The 19,738-nt window shown below is 38.7% G+C and overlaps 1 protein-coding gene across 1 annotated transcript; it reads right to left on the bottom strand.

The window, feature by feature from the left end:
• Positions 1-2,691: 2,691 nt before the first annotated feature.
• On the bottom strand, positions 2,692-19,295 carry LOC149746871 (serine/threonine-protein kinase DCLK1-like). Its single transcript, XM_089899673.1, has 2 exons — positions 18,900-19,295; positions 2,692-3,556 (listed from the first exon to the last, which is right to left on the bottom strand). Exons 1-2 carry the CDS (start codon positions 19,273-19,275, stop codon positions 3,123-3,125), a joined length of 810 nt encoding a protein of 269 aa, XP_089755799.1. The 5' UTR covers positions 19,276-19,295; the 3' UTR covers positions 2,692-3,122.
• Between the last annotated feature and the right edge of the window lie 443 nt (positions 19,296-19,738).

The following is a 19,738-nucleotide window of genomic DNA, read 5'->3' as shown; positions in this document are numbered from 1 at the left end:
GAGGGAAGTGATTTTTTCTCAGAGGCTTAGCAAGCCTTGGTCACAGCCCAAGCTGTCAAAGAATCCCTCTCACAAATGGCTTATGGGGGCAGATTTCTCTTCTGAACAGAAATGATTCTAGAGACTCCCGGGGTCCATGAGGAAGGAATCAAGCAGAAAGTCTTTATATTCTTTCTACTTAACCATCCAGTTCCTCTGCAGCTTTTTACCACTCCTGCTATGAAGAGAATATGCCACAATCGAGGCAATGCCACAAAGGCGACTTGAATCAGCTCCACAAGAAAACAGCTGAATACAATAGTCAGCGGGATGACTGCAGGGGAAAAATTCATGGCAGAAAACCTTCAGATGATATTCCTTGTACAAATTACTGACTCGAAAATTCTTTTTCCGGACATTTGCGTCTCTGGTGTTCTACTATAATCTGCTGTGTACAGTGGTCATGACCACAAGCTCTGGAGAGAGACTGGTTCAAATTCCAACTCTGCCGTTTATATCTGTGTGGCCTTGGACATGTTTTTTTATTAACAAGTTCTGTGTCTTAATATCCTCATCTGTTAAGTGGGGATAATAACTGAGCTGCTAGGATTAAACAAGCTACTACATGCAAAACATTCAGAATAATGCTCAATAAAGCTACGGTCGTTATTACTATAGTTCCAAATTGCTTTCACTTATTTATCAGAATTGCTCCCACAAGCACCCTGTGAAATAGTGGTGATCATTTCATCCATGTTTTTCTTATGAGTATAGTGAGACTCCGTTAAGTGATTTGCTAAAAATGTAAAAAACCTGTGGCTGAGCCAAGATTTGAATCCTGGTCTTCTGACATTAAACCTCGGACCTTTTCTATTACTTTGCATTATTTACATGTAAACCACAGCAAAAATGAAACCAAGAAGGACCCTGCAGGGCCTTTTCGGGACAGACCCCTGTGTCCCCTGACTCTTGTTTTTAGAAAAGCTTTAGCCTCCTAGGCCTTCTGCAAGATCCAAAGGGAATTTAATCAGAGAAATGAGAAAACACAGAAACAAAGGAAGACAATCAAGCAAGACAAAATAACAATAATTTAGCCATAAAACAATGTCATGGACCTTTAGTCCCTCCTCAAGGGCTATAGATAATGACCTGAGCCATATCCTTGAGTTGTTTTGCAGATACTAAAACCCCCATCAGGTTGAAGAAGTTAACTGCATGCTGACCACCAGCACATAGACCCCAGACCAGTTGGAACCAGAAGGTTGATGATGTTAGTTCCCAAAATACCACCCTGTTACCTCACCACCAACCAATTAGAGGGATGTACATGAGCTGATCATGCACCCTGAGACCTTCTCCCTCACCTTGCCTTTAAAAACACTTCCCTAAAAGCCACAGGTCTTTCGAGCATGAGCTGCCCGTTCTCCTTGCTTGGCCCTGCAATAAGTGCTACACCTTCCTTCGCCACAACCTAATGTCAGTAGATTGGCTTTGCTTCACATCAGGTGATTGGACCTAAATTTGGTTCATAAACGAAAACAGCCATTATAAAATATGGACACTAGATAAATTCCTACAAGGACAAAAACCATTGACAACATCATAATATCTATTCTAGGAATTCATTCTTGGAATAAACAAATGATCAGCTGATGGCAATTTAGCTTACATAATTAAAGCCAATTTTTTTATTCAGTGTGTAGCAATTTGGAACCCCAAAATTCTGAAGCAAGGTGGGAGGAGGAACATTTATCAATGCATATTCTTTGTTGTAAATTTTACTTTTTATGAAAACACGTAAAATCCCATCTTGAGAAAAATCACAAAAATGTAGAACTACAAGATGGTTGAGTAGTTCATTACAAAGGGAACCACTGAAGGGCTTAAGTGTTTAAATGTGAACCTTGCCATCTTATTGCTGCCGTAATTCACAAGGCAGCTATGGACTTTTTCATCACTGATATATTGGTGACATTCAGGCTACATATACCCTCTTAGATCTAGAAGACTGGAAATTTCCTAAGAATCCTTATCCACATGACACTTAAGGGAAGTTTTATGAGACAAGCAGAAGGTACGTGAATATAAATGAACTGGCAGATCTTCCTTTTTCTCCTAATGAATTTTATAATTTAGAGCATTTGAATGGATTCCCAGGGGAGGAATTCATCCCTATTTTTTTCATTACTAACACTCTCTAGTATTTGCATCTATTTCTAATTCATGAAGTTTGCATGTGTTAAGCCTTCAAGAACTTGGGTGAGTCTTCTATTTAATAAGATCAATCTTTTATGAATCTAGTTTTGATCTTTAATATGTACTCTATATACAAATCATTCAAATTATCCCTCAAAATAATTTCTAAAAAGCAAGTGGACAGATCCATGTTAAAAACAAAATTTCAAACAAATATAGTGTACTAAAAACTATAATCTGAAACCAAAAGACACTGGTAAACTCTGAATGACCAGCAAATTTCTCTGTCCATATATCAGTGTTCTTTTATTCAGCTCACCATCAGGGTTCTGTCCAATCTTTGCAAAAGTCCACACAAGACTTCCTTTAAGTTCATCTGAGCAATGCACATTAAAATGTCCACTCACCCAAACTGACTGATGTACATTCCACAGTAAAGGAAAACCTTTTCATTGTAATTCTGAAATTACGTTTTTGATACAAGATGTATAATATTCTAGAAATATGCCTCTTAAAAGCCACCCAGATGGAAATATTTCATTCCTTAGATATGTACATAAAAATCTATAAAATGTAAATAAATCTCACTAGTGAACATTACTGAGACATAAAACTACGAAATATTATTTAGGTCAAAGAAAGGACTCAGATTTTTCTCTACTGGTCAGAGTCTACCTCTATACCTCGGTCCTGCTCCAGGTGATAAGACATTACTATATAAACAAATTGAAAACAGATGGCTGAAGAAGGCACCATTATGTTAAGCAATGAATGACTGGAAAAGTAGAAATCTCTGAGTAATCATTTAAGCTTCATAGGTCTATATTTGTACTTGATTTCAGTGGTTAATCCTGTGCTAACTCTATCCTTGAACTGGTTTGGGGGCAACAGCTATGTATGCATTAACTAAACGACCCAAGTCCCTCAACATCAGTAAAATGTATGTTTCAGGTCTCCACCATATGCTGCACAAATCCCCCAACTCCCTGGTTCTTGCCCGTAAAGTCACGGTCACAGCATGATACCTCCCTTACCTGCTTCCCATCCAGGGTGTAGAGGCGTTTCACCACTCCCGAGTCCAGCTTGATGGCATCGGTGATGTCAGTGAGAACCTGTTCAAAGGAGTGAGCCGTCTTCTTGTTCAGCAGAATCCTGACAGCTTTCCGCGGCTTCACTCCACTTCTGATGATGGTGACCAGCTTGGGCCGAATGAAATCCTTATTCTCCCGCACCTCCGAAGGGCTCCCTTTGGCGGTGGCCAGCGAGGACACCGCCCGCGAAGCAGAGGTGGTCTTGACATTCACGGACCAGTTGGGGTTCACATTCTTGGTGTACTCCAGCTTCTTGAAGGGCTCTATTGAGCCACACACATAACTCTCTCCTAAGGAGGAGAGAAGCATATTTAAATTTACACTCAGGTAAATTCAATTCTTTTTTTCCTACTCTCTGAATTTTCCTTTTCTACTTAGAAGCAAGCACTACTTGTGACCTTTTAAACAATGGCGGTATGATTAATAATTAATGAAAAAGAATTTTGCCTTCTTTTTTTAAAAATTTCTATTGGAGTACAGTTGATTTCCAGATTTTTGACTTCCAATCTGGCTCTGTCAGCAACAGATTGGTATTCTGGGGGAAGAAAAAAAATCATCCTTCTTCCCTTTCATCATCTTCAGTTTGGTGATAGAAATCCCAATATTGAATAGCCCTCAGAGAGATATGAAACTGAATTCAAAATAGAAACTATCTGGGGGGATTTAGTTACATTTATATTTGCAGAAAACTTCAAAATTGGAGGCACCTACATTTGCCACCTGAGATAAAATAAAAACTGAAAATGGATCAGAAAACAGCTTCTAAAAATAGCTGTGTAATTTTTTTTTGACGGGAGTGTTTGCTTAACATTTTGTAAAGTCAAGTAAAATTCCAAAAATAAGCAGAATAACTCCTTTCCTTTTCTTCCATCTTCACAGGGCCAAGCACAGTGATCCACACACACGTCACACTGGTTTATAGACAAAAACTTTTGAGAGTCATCAACTTACAAACTTCATAAACTGACTTTAAAATAAATATAACTATATAAGATGAAAAAGAGCTGAGGATCTAATTACAGCATGGTGATTACAGTTGATAACACTGTATATTTGATATATATTTCAACATAGTATAATTGAAATTCGCTAGGAGAATAGAACTTGAACGTTCTCACTAAAGAAAAAAGGAAAAAAAAGAAAAATATTTGAGTTGACGAATATGTCAGCTAGATAAGAGGAATCCTTCATATATATATGTAAAATTGTCATGAGGTACACTTTATATATCTTACAATTTTATTTGTCAATTATAATCCAATAAAGCTGAAAAAAAGAAAATATACAAAATTAAATTTTTTATTAAAAGTGACTCCTTAACAGAGAATCATTTAATGAAGATACTCAAACTATTTTTTTTTTTTGCAGGGTCTTCTACTGCCTTGCTCTGATATATGCCCAGCACACAGGACAGACCAGTGACTGGCACCTCGGGGTACCCAATGTTTGTCAAATGAATAAAAGAATTACGGATACTCAGACTATTAAATAGATATGTATCACATAAAAAAGAAGGTAACACATGTACCATTAGTCATTATAAAATGATTAATCCTGCATACACATTTGATAAACTTAGGTCAAAGCATTTTGAAATTAAAGATCTCATAATGGCTTTTTTTCTGTGTTAGTAAGTCTTTATAACTGGGAATAGGTAAAAATGCTAAAAAGCCTTCATAATTGCAGGTAAAGTAACCTAGGACTAATCCTACACAGCCCATTTACTTTTATCTAAATCCTTGTCCTATTTTTAAATTAATAGTGCAAATATCCAAGGCCATGGAATAGGTATTCACATAAAAATAACTGAACCAGGGTTTCAAAAATAGAAAAGCACAATTATATATGTTATCAAACATTTACTTTGCCAATGTTTTTAAAACATATTCCAATGTGTGTTTCTGCATTATGTCTCACTAGAAGTGGTACAAATAGTAAGACTAGGGGACGTTTACCAGTTTAGGAAACCCCCTTTCTAGTCACTTAGCAGTTACTACTGGTCCCAACTATGCTTTTCTCAAGATCTATGTGGATATCAACAACACATCCATGGGGGCTGCAACAAGAGCGGTGTTTCTGAAGGCTTGGTAGAGAGACATTGTGAATGTCATGGTGGGAAGAGAACTGGAACTCTGGGCTCGAGACCTGGCCTCTCAGCGTGTGACTTGGGCACGTCCCCTACTCTTCTCAGTGGTAGTTTATTCACCTGTCAGATGAAGGCTATGCCAGTGGCCACTTTCATCTCACGAGTTTTTTGTGACCGTCAAATTAGATAGAAAAGGTCAAAGTGATCCCAAATGCAAAACTGCTACACAAGTGAAAATCACCAGAGGATGCATTGCACTAATTGTGCAGTAAACAGGTATTAATGCTGTAAAGTGTTCATTGTTTCTGTGGTTACCAGTAGACCACAGATACACTCAAATTGGGATCCATCACAATGTGAGGATGCCCCAAGCTTCCCCCAACAAGACACACAGGCCTTAGCTGACAAAACCAGACTTTGTCAGAATTCTGTGCTCATTGGAGATATGCCACTGTCTGATTATTTGGAAGTTTATATACTAAGATAATAACTTAAATCAAAACAAAAACATGGAGTGGTTTACACTTCAAAAAGGAAAAATTTTTAACTTTAGGAATAAAAAATAATTTTAAAAGGGAGGAATTTTCAAGTATTCACGTAACAGTATGGAATGGGTTTGCTGAAAGAGAAAACAAACACTTTTTTTTTTTTTTTTTACATCTTCTTAGACAAAGCACACTGAAAATTTCTGAAAGCATGACAACTTTGAGAAGATAATGCGGGCTTGGTTCAAGCAACAGCAGTGAGAGGAAACTTGTGTTTTATCAGTGCTATCACTTTGAAACTCTTCTGCCTCCTTTATCGAATTCAGAGACTGGAATAAAATCTTGGGGAAGGGTGTGAGACTCCCAACAAAGATGATATTGTGTTAAGAGGAAAGTGACACTAAAGTGAGAGAAAGGAGTGGTCACCAAATCCAAGATCACACACCATCCAGTGCTGTCATTTAGAATCTATTACACTATTCAGGAATTCGGGAAAAGCCAAGATGGCTTTCCATATGTTAATAAGCTTCTATTAAGTTGTAAAAATATATTTGCATTAAATCTACTTGACCCTCATTTTGACTACTTTTATTTTAATCATAATTCCAAACTTCTTCCCATCACAAGAGACGTAGCCTCTGTCACAACGCAGTTAAAGTTGATTGTGTTTTCTGATCTTGTAAAAATTAGCTTTTTAATTAATGTGTTAATATCATTGATAATTGTAAATTAACAAATGTAATTGTTCTGAATGGGAAAAATACATAGCCTTGATTTGGTCAAATGGCTCTGGATAGCCAGGGTTTAATCTCTTCCTTAACTGGGCAGACAGTTAAGAGACAGGTTATATTCTTGACTAGAGAATCATCAATAGGTTTTGTTCAAGACCTGACATGAGGTATGTGTGTTAAAGGCCATTCAAAAATAGCAAGATATTGGGGTGTATGCATCTTTTCGAATTATGGTTTTCCCCGAATATATGCCCAGGAGCGGGATGCATGCACCCCAATGTGCATTGCAGCACTATTTAGAATAGCCAAGACATGGAAGCAACCTAAATGTCCAACAACAGAGGAATGGATAAAGAAGATGTGGTATATTTATGTAATGGAATAGTACTCAGCCATAAAAAAGAATGATAATGTCATCTGTAGCAACATGGATGGGCCTAGAGATTATCATAGCAAGTAAGCCAGACAAATGCAAATATGATATCACTTATATGTGGAATCTAAAAAAAAATGATACAAATGAACTTATATACAAAACAGAAATAAACCCACAGACATAAAAAACAAGCCTGTGGTTACCAAAGAGGAAGAGGGTTGGGAGGGATAAATTAGTACCTTGAGATTAACATATAAACACTGCTATACATAAAAGAGATAACCAACAAGGACCTACTATATAGCACAGAGAACTATACTCAATATTCTGTAATAGCCTATAAGGGAAAAGAATCTGAAAAAGAATAGATATATATGTATGTATAACTGAATCACTTTGCTGTACACCTGAAACTAACAGAAAATTGCAAATCAACTATATTTCAATTAAAAAAATAAATTAAATTAAATAGCAAGGTAAAGTAAAACTTCTCATTAGTACCATAACATGCTTTCTCTACACACTAAGCCATCCCAGAGTTTTGCAGTATAATCTCTACTACCACAGGGAAATAAAAGTTAATTTATCTAAATCAAAGTATATTTGAGCAAAATAGCCCAAAATGTGCTTTGAAACTTTTGGATTATTTACTATAGGTGAAATTAGACAAGGATGGCAAGATGGCAAAGATCATAGATGGTTTAAAGGAAATGGCATCAAAATCTAGGAGGTGGAGCTGGAAATCACTAAACATAACGACTTGCTCATTGGTTATCACACTGTCAATTTTGTTCTAGTTTATTAGAGCCAAAAATTTTTATGTTAAGACTGACCCTTAATTTGCAATGTAATACTCCAGGTACCTAAGACGCTCCAATAGCAGGAACTGCAGAAGCAGCATCTTTCTGAATTGCTGTGGCATTTAAAAAAGCCAAAAAACTAATACTTGCTGTGAAGCAAAGAAAGAGAGAAAACAACAGTTAAAACAAAACAAAAACAAACAAAAAGAAAGAAGGTAAGAAAATGAAGCATGAAATTGTGTCTGGATCCAATCAATACCTCCCAAAATATCAGAATATAGTAACTTTTCCCTGAAAGGCTTAAATATTTGGGGGACTTTTGAAAATAGAATAATTTCGGTGTAAGCATATTAGATTATTTTAGAGGTACCAAAGAGTCCTTGTTTTTTTCCAAAAAATCACATATGCATTTTTAAATTATTAGATTTTCTGTTATCCTCTGAAGTACGGGAATAAATTTTCTCTAACAAAGTTCATTAGTAAAAAATCTGCAAAGTTAATGTTACTTGGCCACGGGCTCCCATTAAGAAGTTAGAAAAAAAAAAGAAATTAGAGAATTTGCATGTAAAAGAAATTCTCTTAGTCACTCTGGACAACTTCCAGTAATATGGTACCAGCTCCCTGGGTGACCAGGCCTGTGGAGTCAGCTAGGAAGGTACTCCTCCACGAGATCTCATATTAGGAGATACTAGAAGTCTGCCCTGTTTTTCCTCATTGCTAGAGGTTTTTCATTGGCTAAGGGTTGAGACATGTAAATTCCAGCTGTGACATCACTTGACCTCGGTCTGAAAATGACCTAATCTCCATTCTTCACATTATTAAAGCTGCTTGCCCACCACCTATAGGATTCCTTTAAGTTCCAAATGTGGCATATTCAAAAGTGTCTTAAGTGAGGGCTTTGTGTAATAGATCTCATTTTTCCAGAGTAAAGACTTTCTTACTGAAAACTCTGGAAATTAAAATTCACTACTGTGAGTTACAGTAAAAGCTGGGAAAGATTCAAATATATATTTAAATCTCTGAACTGAGTTAAATTACATGAAAGATATTATTTATGGAATAAAATGTCATAAACTGCCTTCTGGATATTATATTTTATGAGCCTATCTCAGTATACACAGCAACACTTCATAATCTACCTGGAAGGTTCTGGTTTAAGAAGACGATTTTGATAGTGCTATCAAAGGCAAGAAAAAGGATTCCCAAAGGCATTTATGGATCATTCTTCCATGGAAGTCTTTCATTATGTAATAGTACATAAAAATAAGCTTACTGAAAATAAAATGTGAATGTGTATTTTAGGTCTATGGAAAATGTCAACTTCTCAAATTTAAAGCAATAGAAAAATAACATAAAAAATGGAAGGATCCAATTTTTTTTTTTAATTCAAGACTGATATAACTGAAAACTAGAGAAACTAAAATAAGAAGGGGAAAACAGACAGATGACCTATAATACAACAGTGGTTTAATATAATGTACAAAGCCTATTATAATTTACAAAAATACAAGGGACTAAAATATGTGACAAAGGATAAAAACAAAATAAAATAGAAATAGAAAATGCCACTAGGGATACTATAAATTGCTATCAACCCTTTTGGAAAGCAACATGGCAAACTGTATTTGGAGCCACGAAAATATTTATTCTCATTGCTAAAAATGTTTCCTAAGTAAGTAACAGAGCAACAAATAACAACATTGCAACAAGTACAAACATAATTAGCCATGAAATCTAAAAATTTTAAGCAACCTCCTAAATTCTCAGTAACGGGTATAACACCTGAAAAGAATCCGAATCCGAATCCTTTGACCTTCTCTTCAAAGAATTTAGAAAGCAAGATGTGTTTATGAAAAGATTCCACCACAAGATAAGTGATAATTGGTAAATAAGTGGTCCCAGCAATCCTAATTCAGAGGAGAAAAAAAAAGGCATTTCCCACTTCCCACTGCGTGATCAATGAAGAAAAAATGGAATTCATGCTGGCCCTGGAAGTGAGGGTCAGATTTTCATTAGCAGAAAAGAGGACAGCATTTCAGATAAAAATAAAACACTAATATGCTCTAGTGAACAGTGCAGTAAAGGGATAGTCTGATTGATATTAATATGTCTTTCTCAAAAAATAAAAACGGTGCCAGGGACAAACAAGTTAAGAGAAAGACTGCAGGAGGCAACAAGGTCAAAGTGTTTATGCATGATCAGACCCAGGTTTTAGAAAGACCACACTGGCTGTGGTGTGAAGGCACGGCTGAAGGCAGGACATGGGGAGACAGAGGTCAGGAAGCTACTTAGAAAGCTATTCTAATAGACCAGGAGAGGAGCTGGAGAACAAAAGTTCACACCTCCGCATTAGGAACAGAGAGAAACGGCTGCTCTGAGGAGTACTTAACAGAATCAACCGACTGGATTGAAGAATTGGCAATTGATTGGATGCAGCGCTCATGGCAATAGAGTCGACGACAACACTGAAATGATGGCACTGAAACCTGTTTGGGCCAACTTCCCATATACCACAACAGAACAAATGAGAAGGGGAACATGTTTGGATTAGATGGTAAGGAAGAAAATGAATTTGGTTGTGCACATAATGAATTTGAAGTTCCTAGGAGCCAACCAGTTGGAGATTTTCCAGCAAGCAGTTACAAAATATGGGTCTGGGGTATGGGAAGGAGATGCATGGGCTAGCTGCAGCTATGCGAACTGAAGAAAATGCTCAGAGAGACCCCACCCAGCTGGACAGGATGAAATCCAGGCAACAGCAGTACTGAGAGTGCCCAGAGATGGAGGTGCCACTGAAGGGAACTGAGAGAAATCAGGTGCCTGGAGCCATGGAAACCAAGGGGTGGTGAGTACATGGCTGGGAAAGACCCAGACATCACCATCCAAGGCTCCAGGAACAGCAGCAAAGATAAGGTTTCCTAAGAAATCACTGGCCTGGCCATTAGGAGGCCGCATGTGGCCTTGTAACAGCCACTTCAGTTGGATAATGATGTCAGACTGCTTTCGTTCATTCGTTTATCCATTCATTCTCTCTTTCCTCTTTCTTCCAGTGATATTTATTGAGTCCTTGCTACTACCATGATACACAGTGAGGACATCAATGGCTCCTGACTTCCAGAGACACTGATAGAAAATAAGCAAGTATATTACAGTGTAATGATGCTAATCAAGGGGCTGATGTATGATTTGAAGTTGAGGAAGTAGAGACAGCAAATGCAGATATTTCTCATGGTAGAAGAGCCAGGGGTTGAGAGGTAAGCAAGACAAAGGTGAGGACTGTTTAGATTGTGGGAGACTTGTTCAGTAGGTTGAAGGGACGAGACTGGAGATGCTATTGGCAGAACAGGTTAACTTAATGTTTGCCGTCAGTAGATCTTGTTGTAACCCATGCCATGCTACCTGTAATCCTCACCGCGATACTGTGAGCTAAGAACTAACAGACCTCTCCTCCCAGAGCACACTGACCCACGAGGAGCTAGGGAGCTTGCTCAGCGCCACCTAGCCAGGAGAGGTGGAAGCAGCATTCAGTTGCGGCTGGTCGGCCTGCGGAGCCAGGACTGCAGCATGATGCCATCGTGCACCCTCAGGAGAACAACCATCTTACCCTCCTCCCAGAGACAAGGAGGCCCAGAGGTGGGGAAACACAAGGAAAGAGAGCAGCTGAGCCCAGTATCAATGGGTAACGGGAGACAAGCCAGAACAGAAGGAAGGGGCAGGAGCAGGACCACTGAGAGAAACACGATAAAGCTGGAGGGCCGTATCCTCTACGTTCGCGGGAGAGCCGTGGTGAAGCACAAGTGCGGTATGCGATGCTTTGTCAGTGGCCTGGTCTCTGGGCAGGAAAACTGGTTTGAAGCCCACTGTACAGGACAGGTGTCCTAAAGGACCTCATCTAAGAGAGGCTGTAATGGGAATGGAAAGCAGGGGCAAATATAGGTTCTATAAAAAGAAAAGAGAAAACAAGCTGAAAAAGGAAAACTAAGATATACAGTTTCAGCTTAGGAGGCTATTACAACAGGACAGGAAAGAGATGAGAACAGTCAGGGACAGGGATATGAGGGGTCATTATTTAACTTTTTTAAACGTTCTTGCATCTTTCAAAATTTTCTATAATGCTCACTGTATAAAATGTGCCACTCCTTCAGCCATAAAAAAGAATGAAATAATGCCATCTGCAGCAACACGGATGGACCTAGAGATGATCATATTAAGTGAAGTAAGTCAGACAGAGAAAGACAAATAGCGTATGATACCGCTTATGTGTGGAATCTAAAAAAATGACACAAAGGAACTTATTTGCAAAACAGAAATCGACTCACAGACATAGAAAATAAACTTATGGTTACCAAAAGGGATAGCGGGAGTTGTGGAGGGGGAGGTGAGATAAACCAGGAGTTTGGAATTAACATATACACATTAGTATATATTAAATAGATATAAATAACAAGGACCTGCCGTATAGCACGGGGAACTATATTCAATTTCTCATAGTAACCTATAATGGAAGAAAATCTGATAGAGAATAGATATATATGTATGTATAACTGAATCACTTTGCTGTACCTGAAAGTAACACAACACTGTAAATTAATATACTTCCATTAATAAATGGTTAACAAAAAAAGTAATACTTTTAAAACAGTATTGAGGACTTGAAAACTATAATAATGGTGGTGAAAAGGAGCAAACAAACTGAAGAAATGTCTTAAGCAGAATCAACAGTAAGTTGTGACAGCTTGGATTTGCGGGATGAAGAGAAGGAGAAGCCAAAGGTGATGCTGAATTCGATGGTGACACCATTTAACAAGATGCAGAAGATGAGAAGAGGATTAAATTCGGGATAACCTAAGAGAATGGGTTCACATCTATACATGTTGAGATGAAATGACTCAGGATTAGAGTATACGGTGAATATATCCAGGTCGCTGGAGCGCTGAAGGAAAGTCTGATCTGGGACTAATTGGCCTTAAAAGAGTGGTTAAAATAATGGAGTTGATGACGTCACAGTAGATGATCCCAAGACAGGAAAGTGAAGGGACCTGTGCATAAAGGTGAGGCCAGTAACGAGGAAAACAGAAAATCACCCTTTGGACACCTTCCTGATCACTGGTACAGGCAAAATCCAGCAAGAAATGCCAAAATTCATGGGTGAAAGTTATTTACATAGCCGCAAAGTTCCTCCTCAAAATATTTATTAATTACAGAGGGGGAAATAGTAACTTTAGAGTGAAGATAACTGGCAGACACCTCCTTGGTTAAAAGGGTCATAGTTAACCTCACCAGCAACAAGACATGGCAACAGCACATACTCCTGAAATGATGCCCTGAGAAGGATGCAACCTCGCTTCTGTGGAATCCTTGCCACAAATGCATAACTTCAACCTAATCACCGGGTTAAACCAAGTTGAGGGACATGCTACAAAATAACTGACCAGCACTCTTCCAACTGTCAAGTCATTAAAGACAAAGAGAGATTCAAGAACTGTCACAGCTTGGAGGAGATGAAGGAGATAGGACAGCTAAATGCAATGTGTGATTCTGGAACAGAAAAAAGGCCACTGGTGGAGAAACTGGTGAAAGCAAAATAAAGCCCATAGTTTAGTTGCTAGTGTTGTTCTCAAGTTAGTTTTTACTTTTGATAATTAATACCATGTCTGTGTAAGTCATTCCCTGATGAGAATCTGGGTCGAGTATATGGGAACTTTCTATCTTTGTGACGCTTCTATTAAGTACAAATTAATTTCAAAATAAAAACTTTTTAAAATGAGGCAGGTAGCCTGGAAAAAATAGAACTGAATCCTTTCCTCAAAAATTATACTAATATGACTTTCATTAGAATATTTAATGAAAACATAAAAACACTAGAAGAAAATAAGAGCAACAATTTTATAATCTCAGGGTACAGAGGACCCAAGGGGCATGAAAATCAAGCCATAAATGAAAAGGCTGATTCATTTGATTATATAATTTTGTTAAATCCGGCAAAAAAAATAAAAAATAAACAAAATCACTAAGGACAATCTGGAAAAAAATACTTGAAATTAGTATCACAAAGGGCTAATATATTTAAAAGAAAAAAAAATAAAATCCTAGAAGTCAACCAAAAAAAGACCCCAACCTGGTAGAAAAATGGTCAAAAGCTATGAAGAGACAATACATATGGGAACATGAAAATTAAAACTATAAGAGGATACATGTTTTTCTTTCCTTAACAGATCGGCAAATGACAAAACATTTGGTAAAACACTGTCTTGTAGAAAAACAGCCACTCTCATATATTACTAATGGGGAGTACAAACTAGTACCACTTCTATGAAGGGAAATTCTGCAGTGGCTCCTAAAAATTTAATGCTTGTACCTCTCTATCCAGCAATATTACTCCTAGGAATTGATCCTATGCATATTCTCCTACATGAGTGGAAAACTTAACATTCAAGGATATTCCCTGCAAAACTGTTTCTAATAACAAAGGATTGGACACAACCTAAAGGCCCATCAATAAAAGACTGGTTAAATAAAAAATGGTACATTTGTAAAAAGGGTTACTCTGAAGTCAGGAAAAAGATCACAGTGGTTCTAGACTTGTGTTATGCTATATTGTTAAGTGCACAAAGCAAGGTGCCAAACTGTAAGCACAGTATGTTAACTTACAGGCAACTGACATGTATCTTCTTAACAAGCACTGGTATCTTTGAGGAGATGGATACTCAAAAAACTACTAGTAGACTGTTGGCCACTGTTGGCCGGGAATTTTAGAGAGGCATGTTTTATAGCTTTTCAAAACTTAATTAAAACAAAAAAAACTCAATGCAGCAGGGAGAGGCAAGGAGTAAGCTAGTGAATTAGAGAAAAAAAACTAGATGATACCACATCAAGGGAAAGGAAAATGGCCAAGAGAGCTGGAGGCCCTGGAAATCATGGTTGGAGAGAGATTCCCTGACTGTAGTGTGAAGTCTGGGTTTATTCCCGAGAGGTTAATTCTGATGGGGACTTGGGAAAAGCCCTTATGCTGGGGCTCGGGAGTCAGGCAGTGTCCATGGTGGGGCGGGGGTGCGCCGGGGGTGGTCACAGCATGTGTGGGAGCTGAGGAAGAGAGGGGCCTGTTTCTAATACATGCAGAGTTCATGTACCAATTAACTTACGTATATCCGGAAGATAGCATCCTTGCATCGTTTTTATCCTAAGGCTTAAAGGGAACGCTCTGGCCCTTTCAGACCTACATTCACACAAGATGTTAAAAGATGTTACTGAGACAGTAAAAAGATCAGTGGACGCCAGGGGTTAGGGGCAGTGTGGGATGAAGAGGCAGAACACAGAGGATTTTCAGGGCAGTGAAACTATTCTGTGTGATACCACAGTCATGGATACATGTCATAACTCCGTCCAAACCCACAGAAGGTACGACACCAAGGATGAGCCCTCGTGTAAACTACGGACTTGGGGTGATAAATGACATGTCGGTGCCGGCTCACTGACTGTAACAAGCGTACCCCTCTGGTGATAGTGGGAGACGGTGCTCACGTGTGGGAGCAGGGGGACATGGGAAACTTCTGCATTTTCTGCTCAATTTTTCTGCCAACCTAAAACTGCACTAAAAAAAAGTCTGTTTAAAAGTGTGGGGAAGGAGAATGCCTATTCCTCCACACACATCACTAACACCTGAGCAACCCACAGAGAAAAACCAATCAACCAGTTGCTGCTTGGTATGTAAATTACATCTTTCTCCTAATGGTTCAAAGGTTTTAAGTGTTACTCCTTCATTTATCCTCGCAACATCTGCATAGCTACAGTGGAATACAAACGGTGTAAAACTGGGTAAAAAGAGGCAATATTGGGAAAATGAGGCCACGTCTCAAGGTGAATCACCTGCAGAAATAGGCCTGCAATTCAACTTTCCTTATTGAGCAACACGGCTTTTTTTAAACATATAAAGGCCATTTTGAAAGCAAACAATTAGGAGTGTCATCCATGGTCTACTCTGAGGTGCATGCATGTACATGTGTGTGTGTATGTAAACATACATGCACAGATAGACACACAATCAAGCATATACCTACCTACACACACACACACACACACACACACCACTCATACAGTTATACTCCAGGCCGAGAGCTACCTTTATCAACATTTTTAAGCCAAATTTAGGCATAATAATAATACAACAGTGAAAGTGACCAGCAGACCGTTATAAATAAAGAAACTCACATACATCATCGTCAGAATTTCTAGTCTGAGATAAGTGAGAATGAACAAACTCACAAAAAAAACATTACAAGTCAGATATACTTGTCGCAGCACTCACTAAAAGGATTTAACTTAAAATGCAAACGTCATCATGTTGGAAGGGGAAATGAGAAGCTAATAACATGCACTGACGTTTACATAAAATTAGTATGTAAAGTGGGAGCTATGAACCTAATGATGGATGTGAAGCAACGGTTTGCATTTTATCAGACTAAGCAAAAAACATAATTGACAAAGAGGCAAATCTAAATGAATTTCCAGCTATTTCAACACTAAGTGCAGCTGCATGAGAACTGTCAGTGTTATAAATGAAAAAAAAAATCTGTTTAAACTGAAAAAAAATTTTAAATGCAGCCAATAAGTGAACCTACCTACTTTACTGAAGTTACCATTTATTTAATCAGAAAAAGGTATTTTTTTCCAAAAAGGAATTTTTTAACATCAGAATATTCAATCTGCAGTTAACTTCTTATTGATCAAGGAGAAAGATGTTTGGAGGCAAATGAAAATAGTAAAGTGTTTCTGGGAGCAGTTATCTGCCATTCCTGGAATTAAGTCAAGGTTAAAAATATTTGTTTTCAAGAAGAAGCTAATACAATAAGATTTCATTTAAAAGCCACTAAGAATATATATATATATATATATATCTTAATCACTTTGCTGTACACCAGAAATTAACACAGTATTGTAAATCAACTATACTTCAATTTTAAAGAGCCACTAGTACCACCCCACTCAGTATCTTATTAGTGGCAGTTATGAGCTCAAGTGCTGGTACCAGCGGGTTCAAATCTTAACTCTACTATTTCTTGCTGTGCGACTCTGGCAGATCACTTAACCACACTGTGCCTCACTTTTCTCATCTTACTATGAGGATGATAACAGTACCTACCTCCTAGGATCACTGTGAGAATGAAAAATGTTCATACATGCAAGACACATGCTCAATATCTGAGAGCTATCATTATAATCATCACTCAGGACAGTAGTCTCTCTCTCAGGGCAGGTGTTCTTTTGTCCTAAAAAACTGACAAAGAAGATGGTGGCGAGCATGCCATGATTTTGCTGGTCCCTGGATATAAAGTACTGTCATTTCCCACCTCTCACACCTTCTCCTTGGCGGATGGGAATCATGGGAATATCTCTGCCACTTCTGAGTGAAGATCGATCCTGGGTGAGAAACTGACTGAAGTAACCCTCCCCCCGCACAGATGTTGCACAAGTGACTCTAGACCAGAGAATGCCAAGCCAGGATGTCTTAGAAGGTGCTTTGAGATCTTGGCATATTTTCCCTACAACACCATCAGCCCTCAAAGGGATTGCTTGGTGACTGCTCATACACCTGACTTTGTACTTGATCTTTTCCCAGATCCTCTGGAATATCTCACCAAATTATTTATCCTGTATTTTCCAAGGTCATGAAAAGAAAAGGCACAAAAATCAAAGCTGATACACAAATATTCTATGTTTATTCTTCCCCTTTAATTTACTGGAAGTTCCAGCATCTGAGAAGGAAAAAGGCCAAGTCTACAGGCTTCTTGGCAGGGTGATGAGTCATCGAAAAGAGATCTGAATTCCCACAAAATAAACATAACCAAACCCCTCCACACCCTCTCAAGTGCAGTCATACTGTGAGTGGACTGGCATCCCTGCCAAGGGATCAAGGGAAGAGAAATGGGAGAAAGACAGAGAAGCCCTCAACCTTGAATCACACACAAACTCTGATTCCAAAGGAAGACCAGAGTGCTTGCCTGTGTGCAGTCAAGGCATGGCATTCGTCCAGGATCCAGACAGACTGCAGGGCCTGGGCAAATACATCTGGAGTAAAGATGAACTCGGGGTGAAATCAAGCTCTCCCCACATTCCCAACTTCCTTTCCCGTGTTGCTTTGCACTAATATTTCATGAGGACCTTGAGACCTCAACTTAGAAAAATCTACTCTCCAAAGAGGATCGGCTACCCTCATTTACATCTCAGCATGAATTTAATCCCGGTTATTTTTCTCCCAAGTTATTTTACTTCAATTATGATTTCTAAGGTGATTAGAGACCTCACGCCCTGTTCAAACAGGGTCAGTCCTGAGACACGTATATTCCAGAGGAGGCAACCTACTCTGCTTGCACAAGACACCAGGCCTCATCCGTGGACCCAAATAGTCCTATTTCCACATGAAATGTCTAAAATAGGTAATCACTATTAACCTACGTTAAACTTAACAAAAATAAACTGAGCAGATTAACTCCTCAAATACCACAGAAAGACAACAATCCTTTTAAACTTAAAATCAGTCAAACCTTAAAATAATTTTAAAATTTAAATGTGTCATATTGGAAAGAATAGGCAGCAAATCTAACTTTTGGTCCAGCAACAACACTATCTTACCATGTACGCACAGACACATGTCACTTGAATTTTGGGGCCTCAGTCTCCAGTGACTAAAATTAATAGGTTTGATACCTATCTAAGATTCCTTAAAACTCAAAAATTTCATGATCTATTAGTTATTTTCAGTTCAAGTACTTTCACACATGTGGTAGCAAAAGTTCAATTTGCAGCTAGAAATAAATAAGAACTATGTGATTAAAGATATAAAAATGGACTTTTAAAATTAACGTAGCACGGGTGTGAGAAAAAATAGAGAGGATGCTGTAGAATTAAGATACTTTTTCCCTCAGCCCATTATTATAAGCTGCCTGATCGAATGCCATTAGGTTTGTTGGGGTTTTTTCTTTTTACGCTACTGTACAGACAAGTGAACTCTCCACCATGTGGAACAGTAAGGATCACAGCCACAAGGCTGAATGCTGTCTCTTAGAGATCAAGCAGAAGATGGTGAGAATAATATGGACCTGTGGGAACCGAAGCCATATGCCCTAGGGTCACTTGGGAGGTATCTCCCAGCTCTCACCTTCCAGCAGCTGGTCCAGGCTGGAAATCTTCTTGAGCCCATCAATGGTGTAGATTGTTCTCACCCCCTGGGGCAAATTCACGTTATCCGACAGAGTTCGGGTCAAATCAGCCAGCAGGGCCTCAAAAGATCGGAACCGGTCTGGGGAGATGGCATACACAATCCCTTTGAAGTATCGATCTCCGTTTCGATAGAAACGAACTTTCTTGGCCTTCTTCTCAGAGCTGAGGGTCTGCAGCGTGCGGGTTCGGTAGAAGCTGCAGTGGGCGCTGTGCGTGGGGCTGGGCAGCCCATTCACCCGCGACCCTCGGCTGTATCTCTGCGCCTTATCCCTTTCATCGAAGTGCTCCAACTCCATGTCTCTGCCGAAGGACATGACGGAGTTAAAGTTGAACCTGGGAGGCACAGAAACACAAACAGCCACACAAAGATGTTATTTTTGCACCCTGATTTGAAAGGCTCAGCTTGAGAGCAGCTGATGGAGATACTGCTATAATCGATGATATGTTTGATATGAATTATCAAGTTGGGAGAGAAAAGACAAAGAAATAGAAGAGGCAGACGCATTGGAAACAGCTTATTAATCAACCCCAGTTTTGTCAGAATATGGCTGTACGCATTGACCACCTAGCACGTCAGGCTTTGAACAGCTAGTGTTTCCAACAGTCACAACAAACCTTTCAAAGTATTGTTAACCCGATTTACAGATGAAGAAACTGAGGCACAGAAAAATTTCTCCAAGTAATTCAGTTGAGAAATGCCTGAATCAAGAACTCTGCCCCAGGTTTGCCTGACTTCAAGGGTAGGTAGGAAATGAGCTTTCATTTCACTACAGGGCT

Source organism: Delphinapterus leucas, chromosome 18, assembly GCF_059928025.1.
Source record: "Delphinapterus leucas isolate spDelLeu-1000000601 "Yukka" chromosome 18, BTC_Dleu_Yukka2, whole genome shotgun sequence".
Classification (NCBI taxonomy): domain Eukaryota; kingdom Metazoa; phylum Chordata; class Mammalia; order Artiodactyla; family Monodontidae; genus Delphinapterus; species Delphinapterus leucas.
This window is presented reverse-complemented; position numbering and strand designations above follow the sequence as displayed.